Source organism: Myotis yumanensis, unplaced genomic scaffold (assembly GCF_028538775.1).
Source record: "Myotis yumanensis isolate MYYU_CA2020_CCGP unplaced genomic scaffold, mMyoYum1.0.hap1 SCAF_17, whole genome shotgun sequence".
Lineage (NCBI taxonomy): Eukaryota > Metazoa > Chordata > Mammalia > Chiroptera > Vespertilionidae > Myotis > Myotis yumanensis.
This window is the reverse complement of record NW_027223768.1, coordinates 26,497,638-26,520,045: the sequence shown is the minus strand read 5'-3', so window position 1 is coordinate 26,520,045 and position 22,408 is coordinate 26,497,638. Positions and strand designations below refer to the sequence as shown.

At 36.3% G+C, this 22,408-nt stretch overlaps 1 protein-coding gene across 5 annotated transcripts in view; it reads left to right on the top strand.

The window, feature by feature from the left end:
- Positions 1-22,408, top strand: part of TPR (translocated promoter region, nuclear basket protein) — a 73,133-nt gene that overhangs the window by 28,033 nt on the left and 22,692 nt on the right. For 4 of the 5 annotated variants that reach the window (XM_070397198.1, XM_070397197.1, XM_070397196.1 and 1 more), the window contains exons 23-40: positions 115-281; positions 1,277-1,429; positions 3,705-3,821; positions 5,120-5,323; positions 5,429-5,613; positions 6,018-6,165; positions 8,723-8,860; positions 8,958-9,089; positions 9,791-9,921; positions 11,306-11,516; positions 12,898-13,041; positions 13,401-13,599; positions 14,710-14,915; positions 15,319-15,380; positions 15,979-16,187; positions 17,827-18,099; positions 18,325-18,473; positions 19,099-19,182. In XM_070397198.1, the coding sequence (XP_070253299.1) occupies positions 115-281; positions 1,277-1,429; positions 3,705-3,821; positions 5,120-5,323; positions 5,429-5,613; positions 6,018-6,165; positions 8,723-8,860; positions 8,958-9,089; positions 9,791-9,921; positions 11,306-11,516; positions 12,898-13,041; positions 13,401-13,599; positions 14,710-14,915; positions 15,319-15,380; positions 15,979-16,187; positions 17,827-18,099; positions 18,325-18,473; positions 19,099-19,182 (2,912 nt within the window). The remainder of the gene's footprint in view (positions 1-114; positions 282-1,276; positions 1,430-3,704; positions 3,822-5,119; positions 5,324-5,428; positions 5,614-6,017; positions 6,166-8,722; positions 8,861-8,957; positions 9,090-9,790; positions 9,922-11,305; positions 11,517-12,897; positions 13,042-13,400; positions 13,600-14,709; positions 14,916-15,318; positions 15,381-15,978; positions 16,188-17,826; positions 18,100-18,324; positions 18,474-19,098; positions 19,183-22,408) is intronic. The other variant, XM_070397199.1, reaches the window with a different exon arrangement.

Here is a 22,408-nt window from a genome sequence, read left to right as displayed (position 1 = left end):
TAGTTAGGTTTTTCTACATTTGAGCCTTAATCCTAATTTCACAAAGTCTTTGATAACAGTTATTTCTTATATCATTTAAAATGTTAACTTTACGAAAGCTGTTAAATCTTTTAGGTCAGGCTGGCAACAGAGAAGATGTGGATGATCTTCTGAGTCAACTGAGGCAGACAGAAGAGCAGGTGAATGACTTGAAGGAGAGACTCAAAACAAGTGCTAGTAATGTGGAACAGTATCGAGCAATGGTTACTAGTTTAGAAGACTCTCTTAATAAGGAAAAACAGGTATGTACAATTTTGAATTTAATTTGAATGCACTTTTTTTTCCTTTTTAATTTCTTTTTTAAATAGGAGCCTGCTGTGTGTAAGGCACTGTGTGTTAAGAGTGAGTTGAACTGACATCCTTACACTTTTACCTCTTAAAAGTGCTTGATTTTAACAAGTGAGATAAAAACAACCCACGGAATTTGTAAAACATGGGAGGGTATAGTCGCTATAGGAAAGGTTAAAGATCAGATGTTGATGTGAGTGGGAGGTAAGTAAGTATTTATCTCCTGAACAAGTATGGCTTCACAAAACAGATGGCATTTGTGCACAGCCTTGAAAGTACCATTTGGGTAGTCAAAGAAAGTTATTTTGTAGCAGGAACCCTCAGCCAAGATAAAAAGGCTTCAGATGATGACAGTTTAACGACTAGTGTATTGAATTTGTGAATTTAAACACTGAGGAATCAAATTGTAAGTGTAGTCAGAGAACCAAATGTGAAATGTTTTGAATGTCATATTTTGTAAAATTGCTGTCTCCCCCGGCCCATATTTAACAGCAATAATTTGCTTTAATTAGAAAGATTAATGTGGTAGATTGAAGGATACAAAATTTGTTTTGGAAACTATAGCAATGTTCTAGGGCCAAGTTTTAAAAGATCTTTCTGTGTTTGCGTCATGGAAATCAGAGTATATGCAAGGGGGAATTCTTTTAGTAGTAGAAAGGACAGATTTGGCAAGTGGATATGAGGATTGAGGGAGTAATGAGAATTGGAAATTTCACTTCAAAAGAGAAAAATGGCCAAAAATATCCAAGTTGGAGAGGTAAATAAATTATGCTTATAGTTTTAAATGTTTCTGAACTCTTTAATCAGCATTTGATAGATTTTTTTGTTTTAAAAAAAATGGCGAACAATAATTCTAGTACTTTTCAAATTTAGTTTAGATTTGGAAAAAGTAATGTTGAATTTTAAAGGTGTCTGATATTTGTTTCCTACTGTTTGCATGATGGTGAAGGTGACAGAAGAAGTGCGTAAGAATATTGAAGTTCGCTTAAAAGAATCAGCTGAATTTCAGACACAGTTGGAAAAGAAGTTGATGGAAGTGGAGAAGGAAAAACAGGAACTTCAGGATGACAAGAGAAAAGCCATAGAGAGCATGGAACAACAGGTAAATGAGGTTATTACCATATTAATCTTTTTGTGTGTATTTGAATTCTTAAAAAGCTCCTTTGTTACAGTTTGGATCATCTCAACAGATTTTTTTTTTTTTTTAAATTAAATCTTTATTGTTCTGATTACATTTGTTCCTCTTTTTTTCCCATAACTCCCCTTCTCCCAGTTCCCGCCCCACCCTCCGCCGTCACTCCCCACCCACTGTCCTCATCCATAGGTGCACGATTTTTGTCCATTCTCTTCCCACATCTCCCATTCCCCTTTCCCCCCCCCCCCAAGAATAGTCAGTCCATTCCCCTTCTATGTCCCTGATTCATTGTAATCACCAGTTCATTCTGTACATCAGATTATTTATTCACTTGATTCTTAGATTCACTTGTTGATAGATGCATGTTTGTTGTTCACAATTTGTATCTTTACCTTTTTCTTCTTCTTCCTCTTCTTAAAGGAAACCTTTCAGCATTTCGTATAATACTGGTTTAGTGGTGATGAAGTCCTTTAGCTTTTCCTTATCTGTGAAGCTCTTTATCTGACCTTCAATTCTGAATGATAGCTTTGCTGGATAAAGTAATCTTGGTTGTAGGTTCTTGCTATTCATCACTTTGAATATTTCTTGCCATTCCCTTCTGGCCTGCAAAGTTTCTGTTGAGAAATCAGCTGACAGTCGTATGGGTATTCCCTTGTAGGTAATTGAGTCTCTTTCTCTTGCTGCTTTTAAGATTCTCTCTTTGTCTTTTGCTCTTGGCATTTTAATGATGATGTGTCTTGGTGTGGTCCTCTTTGGATTCCTTTTGTTTGGGGTTCTCTTCGCTTCTTGGACCTGTAAGTCCATTTCTTTCACCAGGTGGGGGAAGTTTTCTGCCATTATTTCTTCAAATAGGTTTTCAATATCTTGCTGTCTCTCATCTTCTGGCACCCCTATTATTCTGATATTAGTGCGCTTGAAGCTGTCCCAGAGGCTCCTTACACTATCTTCACACTTTCGGATTCTTTTTTCATTTTGCTTTTCCAGTTGGGTGTTTTTTGTCGAATCTTTGGTTTGATTCTTGTGCTCCTCTGGTCTGCTATTTGGTATAATATTCTTTATTTCAGTCCGTGTATGCTTACTTTCTAATTTCTTTATCGTAGCATCGAGGGTCTCATTAGTTTTCGTGAGGCTCTGCTCAAGTTTATAGCAAGCCCTCAAAATTGCGATTCTTAGCTCCATATCCTCCATTTCTGTCATGTTTTTTTGTCTCCGCATCTTTTATGCTTTCTTGGTGCACCCCCTTGTGGTCTTTGTGCGCAGTCTTGTTCTAGCCAAGCCTTAATTGTTGTAGTTAACACTAGAGGGATTTGACCACCAGGCCGACTGGCTGTAGGAATCAGCTGTGTGGAAAACGTCTGCCTTCTGGGGAGGCGCTAATCCAGCCTTTGCCTGAGGCGATCGGCAAATGGCTGTGCGCAGGGTTTGGGCGGGGCGGGCTCAACAGGGCGGCGGGAGGGAGCAGTTATGGCCGCTCTCAGTCCCGTTCCCAGAGGCTCTGCTTCTCAGAACCCCGGCAGCTGCTGCAAACCTCGGAGAGAAAGTTGCCCTCAGGTTCCAACTGATGCCGGATAATCCCCCTTCTCCCGTTTGAGTCTGGGTCCCTAGAGACTCGCCCGGATCTGGAGCCCAGAGTCTGAGGCTCAGTCTGAGACTCACTCCCGACCGAAAACGACAACCGCGCCCTCAGCCACCAGCCCGCTTTCGCGCGCACCTCGGTACCTTTGTATTTTCCACACTGCGCCTCCTCTGAGCCTCGGTTTGCTGTTCTCTTTCCTTCTAGTTGAAGAGTCTCTCCTCAGCCAGCCTTCCTGTGGTTCTGGGTGATGTCCGTTCCGTCTTTTAGTTGTATTTTTGAAATGGTTGTTTGCGGCAGCGGTCTCCGGTGTTTACCTATGCCGCCATCTTGGTCTCTTCTCCCATCTCAACAGATATTGATTGAACACATACCCAACAATTTTAGTTTTATGTTTTACTTTGCTCTGTATATATGTTTGTTTTCTTTGAATATTTTAGACTATAGTAGTAAGTATCAGTGCTGCTTTTTAGAAGCCTCTGCCTGAGAACTAATCTTTGGAAGTCTTAATAAGGATGGAATATGGAGCTTCAAAATGTGTACATTATATCAGGCTATAACTTTTAAATTTTGTAAAAAGTCCCTTTTGCTAATTGGGCTTTTAAAAGTCTTTACTATTTTAAAAGTAAGTTTGCAGTTGACTTTGGTTTTAATCTTCTTTTAATTTAGTTATCTGAGTTAAAGAAAACACTCAATACTGTTCAGAATGAAGTACAAGAAGCTCTTCAGAGAGCCAGCACAGCTTTGAGTAATGAACAGCAAGCCAGACGTGACTGTCAGGAACAAGTAAGTGTTGCTCTCGGTATTGATAAGTGCGCTTTGATCCTAGAGAACAGTTCTTGGGCTGTATTAATGCATTTTGGGAATTGGTGAGCCTTACAAAAATATAAGGTTATTTCTACTTTTGTGGAACTTGGACGAAGATCACCTGAAAAGAATAGATGGAGTCTAAATATAGAGCAATAATTATTAACAAAACACTCTTGATAAATGGGAAAAATTAAAGATAAGAGTAGGAGATTAAATGTGTACTTGCTCTCTTTTCTTTCTTTTTTTTTTTTATTATTGCAGTCCACTAGTTCTGATTATAACTGTGTATTATAGACAAGATGGTTAGAGATACTTTTTTCAGCAAAACATTTTAATATATTATTGAGGTTACAGATTTTTGTACACCACTTTTTAAAGATTATTTTTATTAATTTTTAGAGAGAGAGGAGGGAGAAAGGGAGCGAGAAAGAGGAAAATCAATGTAAGAGCAGACAATTGATCGGCTGCCTCCCCCACTGGAGATTGAGCCAGCAACCTTTTGGTTCATGAGACGAAGCCCAATGATCTGAGACCAGTGAGGGCACACACCACTCTTTATAAAGATTAAAAAATACAAAATCACATTATTTGCTTTAAGTATATGTATACACATGCATATGTGGTGAAGCTTTTTATTATTTTTTTATGAACAAAAATTGATAAAACAATTCAGCTTAATGGGGATTATTAAAATAGTAGAATGGGAAATGAATATCTGCAAGAGTATTACTAATGTTCTCATTTTTAAGTTCATTGGTATATTAGTAACTATCTGGTTACTATTCTTTATTGCTTACGTGTACATAGCATGTGTGTGTTTTTCAATTACTTTAAACAATGCAACACGAGAAAATGCTTCAAAGGTAAATTAGACAAAAATGAATTGTCCTTGGCTTAATGCCAAACAGTAACATTGGAAGTTAAAATCAGGGGCTGTATCTATAATTCAATTTTCAAATTAATTTTTTATTTCTTTTTGATCACTTTAAGTTTTTTTGTGTGTGTGCATGTATTTTACATAAGTGAGTTATATTTAGCTTTTACTTTATAAAATTTGTTCCAAATTGCTACATAGTCCTCATAATTTTCATTTGGACCAGTTCTTTAATATTTCATTAAATGGATAAAGTATAACTTTTAATTATTCCATTTTGGTGCATTTATATCGTCTCCACTTTCATTATTTTAAATAGTGCAATGTGCATCTTTTCTTTTGTACTAACCAGTTTTGGCTATTTAATCTTTTGTGTCAATGGTGGAATAATTTCTTATAGGCTAAAATAGCTGTAGAAGCTCAGAATAAGTATGAAAGAGAACTGATGCTACATGCTGCTGATGTTGAAGCTCTACAAGCTGCCAAGGAACAAGTTTCCAAAATGGCCTCAGTTCGTCAGCATTTGGAAGAAACAACCCAGAAAGCAGAATCACAGTTGTTGGAGTGTAAAGCATCTTGGGAGGAAAGAGAAAGAGTGTTAAAGGTATTACTGCACATCATAATAGGATGTCCAGAAGGATTGAAAGTGGGTTTTTCTTTTTAACATGCGTGGGAAAATCTGCTATAATGACAGAGTCTTGGCTTACAGGATGAAGTTTCCAAGCGTGTGTCTCGCTGTGAAGATCTAGAGAAACAAAACAGATTACTTCACGATCAGATTGAAAAATTAAGTGACAAGGTCGTTGCCTCTATGAAGGAAGGTGTACAAGGTCCGCTGAATGTATCTTTTAGTGAAGAAGGAAAATCTCAAGAACAAATTTTAGAAATTCTCAGGTAAACCAAAAATATTCTTAATGCTTTATTTCTGTGGTCAACTATGAAATGTAATACAAATATATAAATTAGAGAAGTGGTATAAAGCTCATAACGTCTCTTGGCCAACAAACCCACTGCCACTCACATAGAGGTTACTTGACATATGCTAATTTAAATAAATGGCTTTAAGTTGAATTTAATAGTAAGAATTTGAGTGGGTTCTTTGAAAAACTAAATGCCTTTCAATCATTTCAAAGATATACAAAGCCACTATCTATAATAAATGTCCTTATTTATTAATGAAATCATTATGTAAAAATAGTTATTAAAGTGAATGGACCTTGGGTCATATTAAAATTACCCAAGTTTTAAAATTTTGCTGTCATTTTTTTATTCAAATAAAATCTTATATATTCTTGTAGATTTATACGAAGAGAGAAAGAAATCGCTGAAACGAGGTTTGAGGTGGCTCAAGTTGAGAGTCTGCGTTATCGACAAAGGGTTGAACTTTTAGAAAGAGAGCTGCAGGAACTCCAGGATAGTCTAAATGCTGAAAGGGAGAAAGTCCAGGTATGTATCCCAAGTTTTAAGAAAGCAGTTGTTAAATCAATGTCATTTTAGTTTCTGATTACAAAAAATTTAATTTGAAATGCATGTTTTTCTTAAACTCAATTTATTAAACATTATTAGACAGTGATATAGTATAGTGGTAAGACACTAGTGTTAACCAGACTGCCGGGTTTCAAATTCTAGCTTTATGTCATTAGATGTGTGCCTTGAATACACTGTTTAACATCCTTACTCTTAAATTTCCTTATTTAAATAATGAGATGATAATAATGATGAGGATTAAGTGAGTTGGTGCACATGAATCATTAAGAATCATGTCTGGTGCATAATAAGTGCTTAAATTTCAGTTACCTTAATTTTAGTTATCATTATATATGCATTTTGACAGTTATTCTAGGATGACATGGATTGAAACTGCTACAGAATAGTTTTTCCTCAGCAAAGGAGCAAAACAATAGTAATAATTATCAAACAAAGAAAGGAAAAGAAGATGCTATATATAGTAAATTGCTGGGGTCCAGCCCCAGCAGGTCCAGGGGTCCCCAAAGGTGTGGACGGAGTAGGCGAAGAAGGAATGACAAGGAGGCAGCATTCAGGGGATCATCATAGTTGGGTTCTGTAGCCAGGTTTTAGCCAGGTTCTCCAGCCAGGTTCTGTGTAGGTTCTCCAGCCAAGTTCTATAGTCAGGTTCTGTCCAGGATCTTTTGCCATGTTCTCTCACTAGGTTTTGTCTCTAGGTTCTCTGTCCCTAGGTTCTGTCCCTAGGTTCTGTCTCTTGTTGTCTTGTTACATCTGTATTTATACCAGTTGATTTTAATCCTGTCAATTTCTATTGCAAAGGTTAGGGTGTTTCTTATCTCCATTCCAGGGAGTAAAGATTATGTAGCTTAAGCGTGATTATTATTAAAGTGATTAACTACCCACCTGGCACTTAGTGAAGGGGTTTTATTCCCTCCCTAACTTCAGGGAAAAATCCCCACCTGGGGAAACAACCTTGGTTAAAACACATAGCGCCAAGAAGGGGAGCAAACATATTAACAGTATGCCATATATGCCAGATCCCTGGAAACATATGCTGTGCAGATGTTTCTTCCCTGCAGCGACTGTGTCAAGCAGCAAGGATGGACCGGCTCCCGGCAGTAAATGGATGGTCACAACACAAGCTAGACTCCTTAACCCTCACTAACACCCAAAAATTTATTGCATGACCTTATTGTGAGGAGATGCATTAATACAGCAGGCGCCAACCAGTGGTCCATGGACCACTGGTGGTCACTGAGATCCAAAAGGTGGGTGACTGCTGCATTAATATATATCCGCACATCTGGAAGGAAGGGAATTAAGGCCTGGAGTCATTTATCATCTGTTAACTGATCAGTAGTTGGAATGACTGCTAGAGAGAAACCATTGACATGGGAAAGTGAATAGATTTATGGATTTATGTTTTCACACAGAAATTAAAAGTTTCAGAATTACATCATGTTGAGAAAACAGTCCAAATTCAAATAGATCCCATCATAGAAATAATAAACAGACCTTCTGATTCAGTAGAGTTAACACTTGGAGGAAAGTGGCAGAATCAGTGTTTCTAAAAAAGATTGCATATTGTCTCCTTCTCTGCTGCTGCTTCCTTTGCTGTTCCTTTGGTCTATAGAAATGCAAACAATACTAGAAAATGTCCGGCCCACAAACAACTTCAGAGGGGAAAAACCAATTCTTACATAATTTTAGTTATCATTATATATGCATTTGTAGTAGGAAGAAAGTGAAGAAGTAAAACATTATATCAAAAGTAATAGAGTATCTACCCACTATGAACACCGTAGCATGTCAACCATGAGCCATAGCTTTAAAAATGGTTAGGGAATAAGGTAACACATGTAAAAGATGGATAATTACCCCCAATGAGAACAGGATAAAAATTTTTTACAGTTCAGTAAATACTTAGTAAAAGTGCTCAAAACCAAAGTGATCAAACAACTGAATGAAATGAAAAAATTTCTGAGCAAAAGGCAGAGGGAAAGGACCAAAATAACATTATTTTAAAACTTAATAAACTAGAGGCCCGATGTACGAAATTCATGCAAGAGTAGGCCTTCTCAACTGCAGGCCACTGCCTCGACCCTCCCTCCCAGCCACAGGGGGCTGCCTCAATCCCTGGGCTAGCCCCAGCTTCATCTGGAAGGACATCCAGATGGTCTCAGACGTTTGGTCGATTTGCATATTATGCTTTTATTACAGATTTTGATTACAAAGAAAAAAAATATATATATAGAAAGAGAGATCTGGAGTACTGTTTTACCTAAGGGTAAAATGGATTATTTGTTAGTGGGGTTTGTTGTATCTCTACTTACATCTTTGTGATTTCTTGCATTTGTTTAAAGTCTTTGTAGTAAGCAGGCATCACAGAAAAATAAACATGTAAAACTTTCAAAAATTTTAGTTTTAAAACGATGTAATTCTCACTTTTTGTAGGGGGAAGATTAGAACTGGTAAGAAAAGGTAGATCTTTACCTATTGTTAGATGTTGGTGTGTACATGTCTTTGAAATTTTTAGGTAACTGCAAAAACAATGGCCCAACATGAAGAACTGATGAAGAAAACTGAAACAATGAACGTAGTTATGGAGACCAATAAGATGCTAAGAGAAGAAAAGGAGAGGCTAGAGCAGGATTTACAGCAGATGCAAGCAAAGGTTTGTAACTTACTAATCAGGAGTGGAGGCATGTTGTTTTTATTAAATTATGAATTTTTACGTAAGGTGTTAAAAAATAAATTGACATTATTTTCAGGTGAGGAAACTGGAGTTAGATATTTTACCCTTACAAGAAGCAAATGCTGAGCTAAGTGAGAAAAGTGGTATGTTGCAAGCAGAGAAGAAGTTATTAGAAGAAGATGTCAAACGTTGGAAAGCACGTAACCAGGTAAATGCAATTAAACCTATTCCAACACATGGAAACATTGTTTTTATTAAATAGGGTAAAATTTAAGGGGATAAGCTATTTGAAGAACTAGCAAAAGTTACTGTATTTAATAGTGAAAGTTGAATATGCTACATGTGTAAAGCAGCAGTTCACCCATCATCTGGTACCTAGAAAATGTTCTAGAATGGTAACCAATATCTGAATAGGACTATAGAATTTAAGAGCCCATTTAATCTTCATTTTTCTTAATCACACAAGTAATCTGAAAAGTCAAGAAAGGAGGATGATCTACCCAAGTCTACATATATTTCTATTAAATTGTGCTACCTTCTGTCCTATTTAATTAGTTATATTTGATTTTTTCCTAGATTATAATGCATTAGAAACATTTTTTTCCTTATAAATGTCACTTTAATGAAAAAAGGTGTTTAATGTTAAAAGCTTGTAGATTTTTTTCTTTATTTGGTTCCATTGTAATTATTCTGAAATTTTCACTTGCAACTATGAAAATACATTTCCCTTTCTATTTTGGCTAGACATTTTAGCTAAACCAACTAAAGCTTTGATCTTCATTATCTTGCAGTTTGGTGATTTATTGTGTATGGAAGACACCTAATGTAAACATAATTAAGTATTCTGTTATATAGCACATTGGTTTGATAAAACCTATAAAGCTATGTTATTCATTTTTGCCATTTTAGCATCTAATAAATCAACAGAAAGATCCAGATACTGAAGAGTATCGGAAGCTCCTTTCTGAAAAGGAAGTTCACACTAAGCGCATTCAACAGTTAACTGAAGAAATTGGGAGACTTAAAGCTGAGATTGCAAGGTATAAGGAAGAAGCCTTAAATTGTATATAATACATGAACTCAAAGAAGTCTATTTCTGCTCTTTATAAGGCTCCCCAAGTGCTTCCTGATTTAAAAAGAATGGAAAGTACTAGAGCAGTGATGTCGAACCTCTGACACACGAACTCATTTTTTTGGTTGATTTTTCTTTGTTAAATGGCATTTAAATATATAAAATAAATATCAAAAATATGTCCTTGTTTAACTATGATTGCAAATATCAAAAAATTTCTATATGTGACACTGCACCAGAGTTAAGTTAGGGTTTTTCAAAATGCTGACACGCCGAACTCAAAAGGTTCGCCATCACTGTACTAAAGCCTTTACTTTCCCTTTATTATTTTAAGGAGCCAAGCAAGCAGTGATTTACTTTATGCCTTCATATATGAATTATTTCTATATTTTGACTTTTTAAAAAACTACACAGTTATGAGTCTAAAGCTAAATGTGGTTTATTTTCTAAGCCAAAATAACTTATAAATAGGTTTTTATTTTTTCTTTGGTTAGAATATATTTATGTACCTATTTTGGGAAGATTTTAATGAAGTATTTACAAAAAATTTTAAAATGAATTTATATTGTCCTTAAAGATAAGTTGAATATTAAAATTAATGTTTCTGGTTTACATTTTAAAGGATTTAATGTCAGTTGTCCATGTTATAATCTCTATTTATATAATGCTGGGTAGCTTACAAATTTTTGTCACTTGTATTTTTTACTTGTTTTATAACAGTAGTCCATTGGATTTCTTCAACAATATTACTTAATTTTAAAAATGAGAAAGCTAAAAATTCAGAAAGGTATCTACATTTGCAGAGTTAATAGTTGTTAAACCCATGCTCTTAATTCAGGGGCATCTGATTTAAGTTAAGTTTATGCTGAAGTACAGGGTTTGGCAAACTTTAATCCACAGACCTGTTTGGTATGGCCTATGAGCTAAGGATGATTTTTACATTTTAAAGCATTTTTTGAAAGGAAGAACAGGTGACAAAGACTGTATGTATGTGGTCTACAAAACTTAACGTTTACTCAACACCCGATCAAGTGGAGTCAGTTTTGCTTCAGGCAAATGTGGATTATAATCTTACGTACCAACACTTAATTACGATGTGAAATTGTGCATGTTACTTGACCACTTACAACTCAGTTTTTCTCATTTTAACATGGGAATGTATGGCTATCTAATAAGCAAATAAGATCTTTATAAAGGATCACAGGTTATAAATGAAGTATCTTTTGAAGTATGTGTGGAGTTTTTAAAAGATTTTAAATGAAAATCTTACTAAAGCAATACAAAGAATAAAAAGTGTAAAATTAAAGGATTTTAAAATGAGTCTCATATACTTAGTCTTTATTTTTTTTTAGATCAAATGCATCTTTGACTAACAATCAGAACTTAATCCAGAGTCTAAAGGAAGATCTAAATAAAATAAGAACTGAAAAAGAAAGTATCCAGAAGGACTTAGATGCCAAAATAATTGATATCCAAGAAAAGGTCAAAACTATTACTCAGGTCAAGAAAATTGGACGTAGGTACAAGACTCAATATGAAGAACTCAAAGCACAACAGGATAAGGTATTTTGAAGTGATTTTTTTTATTATATGTATATGTTCACACGTATGTATATATATGTATAATACATAAAATGTTTTTTTAATATATTTTAATTGATTTTTTACAGAGAGGAAGGGAGAGAGATAGAGAGTTAGAAACATCGATGAGAGAGAAACATCGATCAGCTGCCTCCTGCACATCTACCACTGGGGATGTGCTCACAACCCAGGTACATGCCCTTGACCGGAATCGAACCTGGGACCTTTCAGTCCACAGGCCGATGCTCTATCCACTGAGCCAAGCCGGTTTCGGCGATAAAATTTTTCTTGGCATACAATTTTGATGTACACAATTTGATATATCAGGATTACATACAAAAATCTTATTCATAATTTTGATTTTTGGTTTTTAGGTCCTAAATTTTCATATAAGCTAATTTATGATACTATTATTTAAAATTAGTTCTTTAATATGTCCCAAAATGCACTATAAATTCATAAAGAAATTTTAATAAATGAGGTATTTTAGATCAGTTTTCCTATTTCAAATATTGTCCCTTTTCCAAAGTATGTTCTCAAAACTCATTGCTGACTAAAATCATGTATATCAAAAAATGATAGTTCCTTATAATTAGGCTGTGTTGTAGTTTTATTTACTTATTAAAATAACTTTTTTTTATCCTCACCTGAGGATATGTTTTTATTGATTTTAGAGAGAGAGGAGGGGAGAGGAGAGAGAGAAAGAGGGAAACGTTGATGAGAGAGAAACATCAATCGGTCTCCTCCTATACCCACATTTGCACCCTGGCTGGGATGGAACCAACAACCTGGGTATGTGCCCTGGCCAGAAATCAAACCTGCAACCTTTCCTTGTGTGAGACGATGCTCCAACCAACTGAGCCACACCAGTTAGGGGTGGCTGTTTTATAGTTTTAAATAAGTAGTCAATATTAACCACCTATCTAAAATAATTTTTAAATCCTTGTTATATTTTGAATCTGCATTTTGTTTTTAATTCCCAAAGATAAAGAACTGTATACTGACTTAATGACATATTTCACATGTTAGATTAGAAAATATATAAAGGAAAAAATCCAAAATTCTTACCGCTCAGTGTTAACCACTGTAAATACACTTGTGAGAAATTTGTCATTCCAAATAATTTTATGTTAATGCATCATTGTCCTGATTTGCTGGTTAATACTCAGTTTTATGGAAAACCCTAAACTATTTAATTAATAATTTACTTTTGGACACTAAAGTTGTTCTATTGGAAATTCATTTATGAATACGCTTAAATTTCTTTGCATAATTAATTTTCTTAGATAAACTTGCAAAGTGGGATTACTGAATATAAATGTGGGACTGGAGTATATTATGACTGTTTACTATATTATATTAGATCATGGAGTCCTCAGCTCAGTCTTCTGGAGACCATCAGGAACAGCATGTCTCAATCCAGGAAATGCAGGAGCTCAAAGAAACACTTAACCAAGCTGAAACAAAGTCAAAATCACTTGAGAGTCAAGTAGAGAATCTGCAGAAGGTATGAGTGTGAAATAGTAGAAGGTGCACATCCCAATTTTTTCCTTGTTGAATACCTAAAGAAACAATGCAATATTATTCAGTCATAAAAAGGAATTTTAGAAAGAAATATATCTTAAACACTGACACTTTCTCATCATATGGATGTGTATTTTATCCTTTTTACTTTGAATAACTCATGTATGAAAGTAGTATCAAATTATCTTCAAGTGTTCACTTACTTGGTTTGACCAGCATTTTATATTTATACTTCCATTTAACCTAAAGCAAAATAATGTTTTACATTTTAAGTCTGTAGTCCATACAGTTTATATTGATTTGATTGCTTTACCTAGTAAATACTTGGTTTTCCTTTAAAAGACATTATCTGAAAAAGAGACAGAAGCAAGAAATCTCCAGGAACAGACTGGGCAGCTTCAGTCCGAACTTGCACGACTTCGTCAGGATCTTCAAGATAGAACCACACAGGAAGAGCAGCTTCGGCAGCAGATAACTGAAAAAGAAGAAAAGACAAGAAAGGCTATTGTAGCAGCAAAATCAAAGATTGCACATTTAGCTGGTAAATTACTGTATATATTAGGTTTCTTTAGTTAAACACAAGATAAGAGCAATCTTAATTTTTAAGTGATGAGGATGTCCTTGATATAGAAAGTCTTTCTTGTTAACTGGTAATGGATAGGGAGTACTGCTATCTTTCGCTTTAGTGTGTAACTGTTATGACCTTTTGATGGAGATCCTTTGGGGCCTCTGTATTGTCCTAAGGCCCTCTGTAAACTCCTAGACAGCATTGGATCTTACCAGCCCAGGGATTTTCCTGTGCCTCACTTCACTGAGGACCCCTCTAGTATAGCTCTTCAGGGAAAATACCATGTCAAAATATCATCTCAAGTTAAGGAGGAGCCCTATGTTGCAATACACGGGGTCTTTCTGTGCCTTGTTTGCCAGACTGCTTAGTAGGTAAATAAAATGCCAAATTAGTTAGGTTTTATTATGAGCAATTTTTTTAATCTCTAAGATAGTGTCCCAGCAACAAATAAGATAAAAAAAATAGTTAATTATTTTTTAGCATGTACAATAGGTTATATGAAATGAAAGTTTTGCAATTTATAATTGTACTTAACACATTGAAAATTTTTTAAAATATCTTACTGATTTTTTTACAGAGAGGAAGGGAGAGCGATAGAGAGTTAGAAACATCGATGAGAGAGAAACATTGATCAGCTGCCTCCTGCACACCTCCTATTGGGGATGTGCCCGCAACCAAGGTACATGCCCTTGACTGGAATCGAACCTGGAACCTTTCAGTCCGCAGGCTGACGCTCCAGCCACTGAGCCAAATTGGTTAGGCCACATTGAAATATTAATGGCCATATAAAAGGACTTTTGCTGGCTATAGTTTATGGTGGATCCTTTATATTTTTGAGATTTTTGCTAGGAAGAGTAACATGTTTTTTATATTGGAATAAGTATATTTTATACTGGAGTAATAAATACATATGTTTAGAATTTTTGCCTGTTGAGATGTATGTATATCAGAATTATTGTAAATGTAAAAGTTTAGGAATAGAATCTTACTAGTATATGACCTTTGATTATCTATTAAGCACTTAAATATTCTTTATTTTCAGTGTTTGGAATAATATTAATAGAATCACGATTACTTCTTTAGGTGTAAAAGAGCAGCTAACTAAAGAAAATGAGGAGCTTAAACAAAGGAACGGAGCTTTAGATCAGCAGAAAGATGAATTAGATGTTCGTATGACTGCTCTTAAGTCCCAATATGAAGGTCGAATTAGTCGCTTGGAAAGAGAACTCAGGGAGCATCAAGAGAGGCACCTTGAGCAGAGAGATGAGCCTCAAGAACCTACTAATAAGGTGATTATCTTATTCTGTACATTTTACTTGAAGGTACCTGGTGATTGAGGAGCCCTTAGAGTGATTTTTAGCTAAACCAAGAATATAGAGAGTATTAACAAAAGTAAAACATTCTGATGACATTTTTTAGTACAGCGGTTCTCAACCTGTGGGTCGCAACCCCTTTGGCGGTCGAACAACCCTTTCACAGGGGTCGCCTAAGACCATCCTGCATATCACATATTTACATTACGATTCATAACAGTAGCAACATTACAGTTATGAAGTAGCAACGAAAATAATTTTATGGTTGGGTCACAACATGAGGAACTGTACTGAAAGGGCCAGAAGGTTGAGAACCACTGGTTTAGTGGAATCTTGTGGGATAGGCACAGTAGTAATCCATAGTCTTCTTTTTGTATAGGTCCCAGAACAGCAAAGACAGATAACACTGAAAACAACTCCAGCTTCTGGTGAAAGAGGAATGTGAGTTTTAATCTTTTTATAGTCTATCTGTTTTTCTTTTAAAGTTCGGGAAAGATTTGGTGATCTTTGGGGAGAAAAACGAATCTGTATCTATTACAAAAGTATGTCCCATTACGTAGAGCTTTGTGACAAAGAAAACATCTTTCATCTTTTAGTTTGTAATTGACATCTAAGATAGGCTACCAATTTTCCCTGTGATGTTAAGGATACCAATACAAGAGGCTTGGCTGAAACTTAGGCAAAGTGGTCAACTGTTGGATACATTTCACACTGTCAGGATGCACCACTGCAAAGTATTTCCTGCACAGATTTTAATGCTTAAATTTAAAACCTCTTCAATAAGAGTTTTGAAAAATTTAGTGAACAAAATGTATAGAACTATATTTACTGACTCTTTAAAATTGTTTTTTAATCCGCCAAAAGTCTACCCAAAGCAGTTAGGAAAAAGAGAATTAGTAAGGTCTGAATACAAATTAAGGTAATATTTGTTGAACACTCACTTCAGAAAATATATGTGCTTTGATTTTGATAGAGTGTATGTACTTTATAAACAATATTTATAGTAATTCAATGATTCTTGTATTTTCCCCTCTATAAGTGCCAGCACATCAGATCCACCAACAGCTAATATCAAGCCAACTCCTGTTGTGTCTACTCCAAGTAAAGTGACAGCTGCAGCTATGGCTGGGAATAAGTCAACACCCAGGGCTAGTATACGCCCAATGGTCACACCTGCAACTGTTACAAACCCTACTACTACCCCAACAGCCACAGTGATGCCCACTACACAAGTGGAATCACAAGAAGGTAAGTAAAATAATGCAGATATGAGTGACCTGGCTGCTTATTTAGATTTAATGTGAGAAGATGACAATAACTTTAAGGATAAATGAGGCTTCCACTAAAGCTAAAGTCAGACATGTAATAAAAGTGGGCAGTTAATAGTTTCAAGTGATACCTCTCAGGACACTTGTTAATGCAACAAATTTCCTCCCTCCCTTCTTGCTTTGTTGTGTTTTGAAAGAAGGGGGAAACTTAACCCAATAAGTATATGGCATGTTTTTCCAGGACCAAAATTTTCACTTACTATCTTAAGGCACTTTTTTTTTTTTTTAATATAGTTTATTGATTTTTTACAGAGAGGAAGGGAGAGAGATAGAGAGTTAGAAACATCAATGGGAGAGAAACATCGATCAGCTGCCTCCTGCACATCTCCCACTGGGGATGTGCCGGAAACCCAGGTACATGCCCTTGACCGGAATCGAACCTGGGACCTTTCAGTCCGCAGGCTGACGCTCTATCCACTGAGCCAAACCGGTTTTGGCTTAAGGCACTTTTTAAAAATATATGTTTTCATTGATTTCAGAGCAAAAGGAAGGGAAAGAGAGAGAGAAGCACCAATGGGAGAGAATTGGCTGCCTCCTGCACGGCCTCTACTGGGAATCGAGCCCACAACCCAGGCATGTGCCCTGACTGGGAATCGAACCAGCAACCTCTCAGTGCAAGGAACGATGTCCATCTAACTGAGCCACACAGGCCAGGGCAAATTTTCACTTTTAAGAACTAAGAAATATGATACAAAATCCACTTTGGAAAACCATACTAAGTCACTGGTTGAACCCAAACATCACTTTTTTGTTGAAATTTTTCTGATCTCTTCATGGCTTCACTTTGTTCCCATGACACTTTCCTATTCACTACAGCAGTTACAATTCAGTTAAGTACATACCTTTTATTCCATTAGATTTCTTAAAGGGCAAGAATTTTCATTATTTAATCATTTTATCCAACCTCAAGATAAGCAGGTGTTTAGTAAAACTTTACTGAATGCAATTTTCTTGGCTTCTTTTCTAAACAAAATGATGCTTAGTAAATACTCATATTTGACGCTGGCTTTTAAATTTCTTTTATTTTGTACTAGAGGCCTGGTGCACGAAATTCGTGGGGGGGGGGGGGGGGTCCCTCAGCCCAGCCTGCACCCTCTCCAATCCAGGATCCCTCTTAGAATCCTGGACCACTGGCTCCTAACCGCTCGCCTGCCAGCCTGATCACCCCTAACTGTCTCTGCCTGCTGGCCTGATCACAGCCCCAAAATACCACCACCACCCCCACCCTGGCCTGGTTGCCCCATGCAGCCTGCTGCTCAGTCGTTTGGTCATCCCTCACTAACCCCCCTGCCGGCCTGGTTGCCCCACGCAGCCTGTTCGGTCGTCCCTTAGGTTGCGATGGTCGCTTAGGCTTTTATATAGATAGATAATTTAAATAGAATAATAGATCAAAAATTGTTTCAGATATTTAATTCAACTACGTATCAGTTCCATAGGCAGTACAAAAAGCCTAATACATTGCCTTTACCCTCTGTTTTTGTCACCTATAACACAGAATAGGGAGGATAATTCCAGCTTTGATAAGAAGACTTATATTAAGTATTATAATTACTTTTCAGCTATGCAATCTGAAGGGCCTGTGGAACATGTTCCAGTTTTTGGAAGCACAAGTGGATCTGTTCGTTCTACTAGTCCTAATGTCCAGCCTTCTATCCCTCAATCCATTTTAACTGTTCAGCAGCAAACACAGGCTACAGCTTTTGTGCAACCCACTCAACAGAGTCATCCTCAGATTGAGCCTGCAAATCAAGAGCTGTCCCCAAACATAGTAGAGGTGGTTCAGAGTTCGCCGATTGAGCGGCCATCTACTTCCACAGCAGTATTTGGCACTGGTAAGATTAATTTTAAAATGAAGTTATAGTAGGCCTGTATGCTTGTAGTTTCTTGGATAAAATACATTACCTTGAGTATTCTTTGTACATACTTGTTTTCTACCGGGTATTAGAGTGGATGAATGTATTCCTAACATTTTATCTCAAGTTTACTTTTTAAAATTAACTTTGTCTAAATTGAGTTATCATGCTCTAATTCAAGATTTAAATTATGTAATTTCAAAGTTTCAGCTACCCCAGGTTCTTCTTTGCCAAAGCGTACACGTGAAGAGGAAGAGGATAGCACCATAGAAGCGTCAGACCAGGTCTCTGATGATACAGTGGAAATGCCTCTTCCAAAGAAATTGAAAACTGTTACACCTGTAGCAACTGAGGTGTGTAAAGGTCTTTCTGTTTATTTTCTTTCCATAGAGTTAAGGGATTCTTTCAGTTATAGCATTATTAGGTGAATAGACCTTTGGGGTCCTAAATCCAGAAACCTTTCTTAATTTACTGCAAAGTTTCCACTGACAATTCAGGTATTGTTACTGTTGCCAACAGTGTTTTATATCCTTTACATATCTTTGATTAAATTAGTTCCCTTTTCAATTTTAAAAATACAGCTACAAAACATAATTTGAATTCCCTTTCAGTGTTTTTTTTTAATTCAAAGAATAAAGATATGTATAATCTTGTGCACATTTTAAACTGTTACCTGCTATCTTTTTCTCAGATTAACCAAAATTATAGTTTTCTTTTTTGAGGATAAATTGTAATGAATTATATTACTATCAAACATTGAGACTACTAAATTTCATGAGCATGTATTTAATTAATGCTCATAAGACTTATTTTGTATTACTGAAGATAAGGTAATATTTTATAAGTAGGTATAAGTGAACATTTCTGTTGTACAGTTTTATAAAATTACAAGTGAGTTTTATTTTATTGGGAGAACTAGCTTAATTAATGCATTATCTCATGAACAGATGTTACTAACACTTGTATATTGTGATTCAGGAAGAAGTTATGGCAGAAGAAAGTACTGATGGAGAGGTAGAGACTCAAGTATACAACCAAGATTCTCAAGATTCCATTGGAGAAGTAAGTAAAACATTGAAAGTAACAAATTGTTGCTTTTAATGAATGAAATTAGCTTTGACAATTGAATCATTATTTGGACTTTAATTGGTTGCTTTCACATCTAGTGAAATATTAGAATTACCAATGCAATTTCTGCTTTCTTTTACTCCTGATTGGTATAATGCCTTCTAAACTTTACTGAAGAAATGTTTTGTTTATACTTAGCACAGATTTTCCATGCTAACAGTCCTAATGAGTAAAGACTATCCACTTAGTTATTTTGGAAGGACAGTGCTAGTTGAGTCTTGAGTTAACCCACGATGTCCAATATGGTGGCCCTCTATTGATTCCCTTACTGAATTAATTAACCCATGACAGGAAATGTATTTATACACTTATTCATTTTTTGAACTCTGATTGAGACCTCACCAGAGACAACCTCACTGGTGGAAATGCATAGACTGAAGTAACAAAGCACTAAGTTCCCTTCCTAACTCTACCACTTAGAAGCTGTGGGACTATAAGCAAGTTGTTAATTCTCTCGATAAGCCTCAATTTTTTCATCTGTTGGACTAATATAACGTAATTTTTAGCTTTGAAAAATACCTAAAGTGATATCTGCCACATATTAGGCACTCAAAGTTTATTTCTTTTTTGTTGTTGTTGTTACTTTCTTTTTTCTTTTTTTATAATTAAATCTTCATTGTTTAGATTATTACATTTGTTCCTCTTTTTTCCCCCCATAACTCCCCTCCTCCCAGTTCCCACCCCACCCTCCACCCTCACTTCCCACCCACTGTCCTCATCCATAGGTGCATGATTTTTGTCCAGTCTCTTCCCGCATTTCCCACACCCCTTCCCCCCCCCATGCATAGTCAGTCCATTCCCTTTCTATGTCCCTGATTCTATTATAATCACCAGTTCATTCTGTTCATCAGATTATTTATTCACTTGATTCTTAGATTCACTTGTTGATAGATGCGTATTTGTTGTTCATAATTTGTATCTTTACCTTTTTCTTCTTCCTCTTCTTAAAGGATACCTTTCATCATTTCATATAGTACTGGTTTGGTGGTGATGAACTCCTTTAGCTTTTTCTTATCTGTGAAGCTCTTTATCTGACCTTCAATTCTGAATGATAGCTATGCTGGATAAAGTACTCTTGGTTGTAGGTTCTTGGCATTCATCACTTTGAATATTTCTTGCCACTCCCTTCTGGCCTGCAAAGTTTCTGTTGAGAAATCAGCTGACAGTCGTATGGGTATTCCTTTGTAGGTAACTGAGTTTCTTTCTCTTGCTGCTTTTAAGATTCTCTCTTTGTCTTTTGCTCTTGGCATTTTAATTATGATGTGTCTTGGTGTGGTCCTCTTTGGATTCCTTTTGTTTGGGGTTCTCTGCGCTTCCTGGACCTGTAAATCTATTTCTTTCACCAAGTAGGGGAAGTTTTCTGCCATTATTTCTTCAAATAGGTTTTCAATATCTTGCTGTCTCTCATCTTCTGATACCCCTGTTATTCTGATGTTGGTACACTTGTAGCTGTCCCAGAGGCTCCTTACTATCTTCGTAATCTTGGATTCTTTTTTCATTTTGCTTTTCCGGTTGGGTGTTTTTTGCTTCCTCACATTTCAAATCTTTGACTTGATTCTTGTGCTCCTCTGGTCTGCTGTTGGGAGTCTGTATAATATTTTTTATTTCAGTCAGTGTATGCTTACTTTCTAGTTGGTCCTTTATCACACCATCGAGGGTCTCATTAGATTTCCTGTACATCTCATCAAGTTTATCGACAGCCTCTAGAAGCCTCTTGAGAGACCTCAAAAGTGTGGTTTTGAATTCTATATCCAGTAGCCTGCTTTCCTCCGGTTCTGTCCTTTGTGGCCTGTTTCTTTGTCTTGGCATTTTTTTATGCTTCGCTGTGTCGATAGAGTGGCTTTCCGTGTTAAGTGTCCCAATTACCTGAGGTAGACACTCTTGGTGCACCCCCTTGTGTTCTCTGTGAGCAGTCTTGTAGTCAAGCCTTGATTGTTGTAGGTAATTACTACTTGACCTCCAGGCCAACTGGCTGTGAGAATCAGCTGTGTTTGCAGTGGGAGAACTTCTGTCCTCTAGGGAGGTGCTAATCTAGCCTTTGCCTGAGGCTATCCGGCAAATGGCTTTGGGCAGGGCGGGTCCCACAGGATCAACAGGGTGGAGGAGGGAGCAGTTATGGCTGCTCTCAGTCCGTCCCCAGGGGCTCTGCCTCTCTGTCCCAGCAACCGCTGCAAACCTCGAAGGGACCGAAGCCAGACAGTCCCGCTTCTCCTGTTTGAGTCTGGGTCCCTAGAGACTCGCCCGGATCTGGAGCTCAGAGTCTGAGGCTCCCTCCGGATTGAAACAGTCAACCGCGCCCTCAGCCACCAGCCCGCGGCGCACTCCGCACCTTAGTATTTTACTTCAGCACTGCGCCTCCTCTGATTCTCGGTTCCTCCTAATTGTAGAACTTCCACTCAGCCAGCCTTCCTGTGGTTCTGGATGATGTCCGTTCCGTCTTTTGTCTCAAAGTTTATTTCTTTTCTTCCATTCTTTTGCCCCACATATTGAGAATTCATAATATAGTAATCCTCACAGAACTCATTACTATAAGCCTAGTGTTGTTTCTAAGAAATTTGCATTTATTAATTAATTTAATCCTCAAAACAACCCTATTTTATATGTGGAAAAAACCCAATTCCCAGATAAGTCATATACCCAAGTTCTCACAGCATTAAAGCTGGTATTCTAAGAGGGTATCTATTAATTTTGAAATAATATTTTCTGCCTGGATAAATTTTCAGGATCATTTTATTCTAAAATTATTTTATCTGTATAGAATAAAGGAATTATCTTAAGCTAATCATAAGAAACCATAGATTGTAAGTAAATTTTAGTTTCTTAGCTGCATTAATTTTTTAAGTTACTTTTTCCAGTTTTCTTTGGCTAAAAACATGAAGCTAAACCTTTAGGATGAATACATAGCACTCTAAATTACATCTTTCTCATGTATTTTTCAGCAAATATCTAAAGAGCATGACAATTGTGAAATTAAAAGATGTGAATTTCTATTTTATTGTCAGATTTGTTTAAATTATACTAAAATCTCGGCAAAGTTTTTCCTTATGATTAGCAAAATGGCCTTTGACTCAAAAGTGCCATTTGGTTTTTCATTCTGCTTTGTAACACAGTCTATTAAATGTGTAATAGTTTATTTTTCTGATTTTCTGGCAGTGAAGCA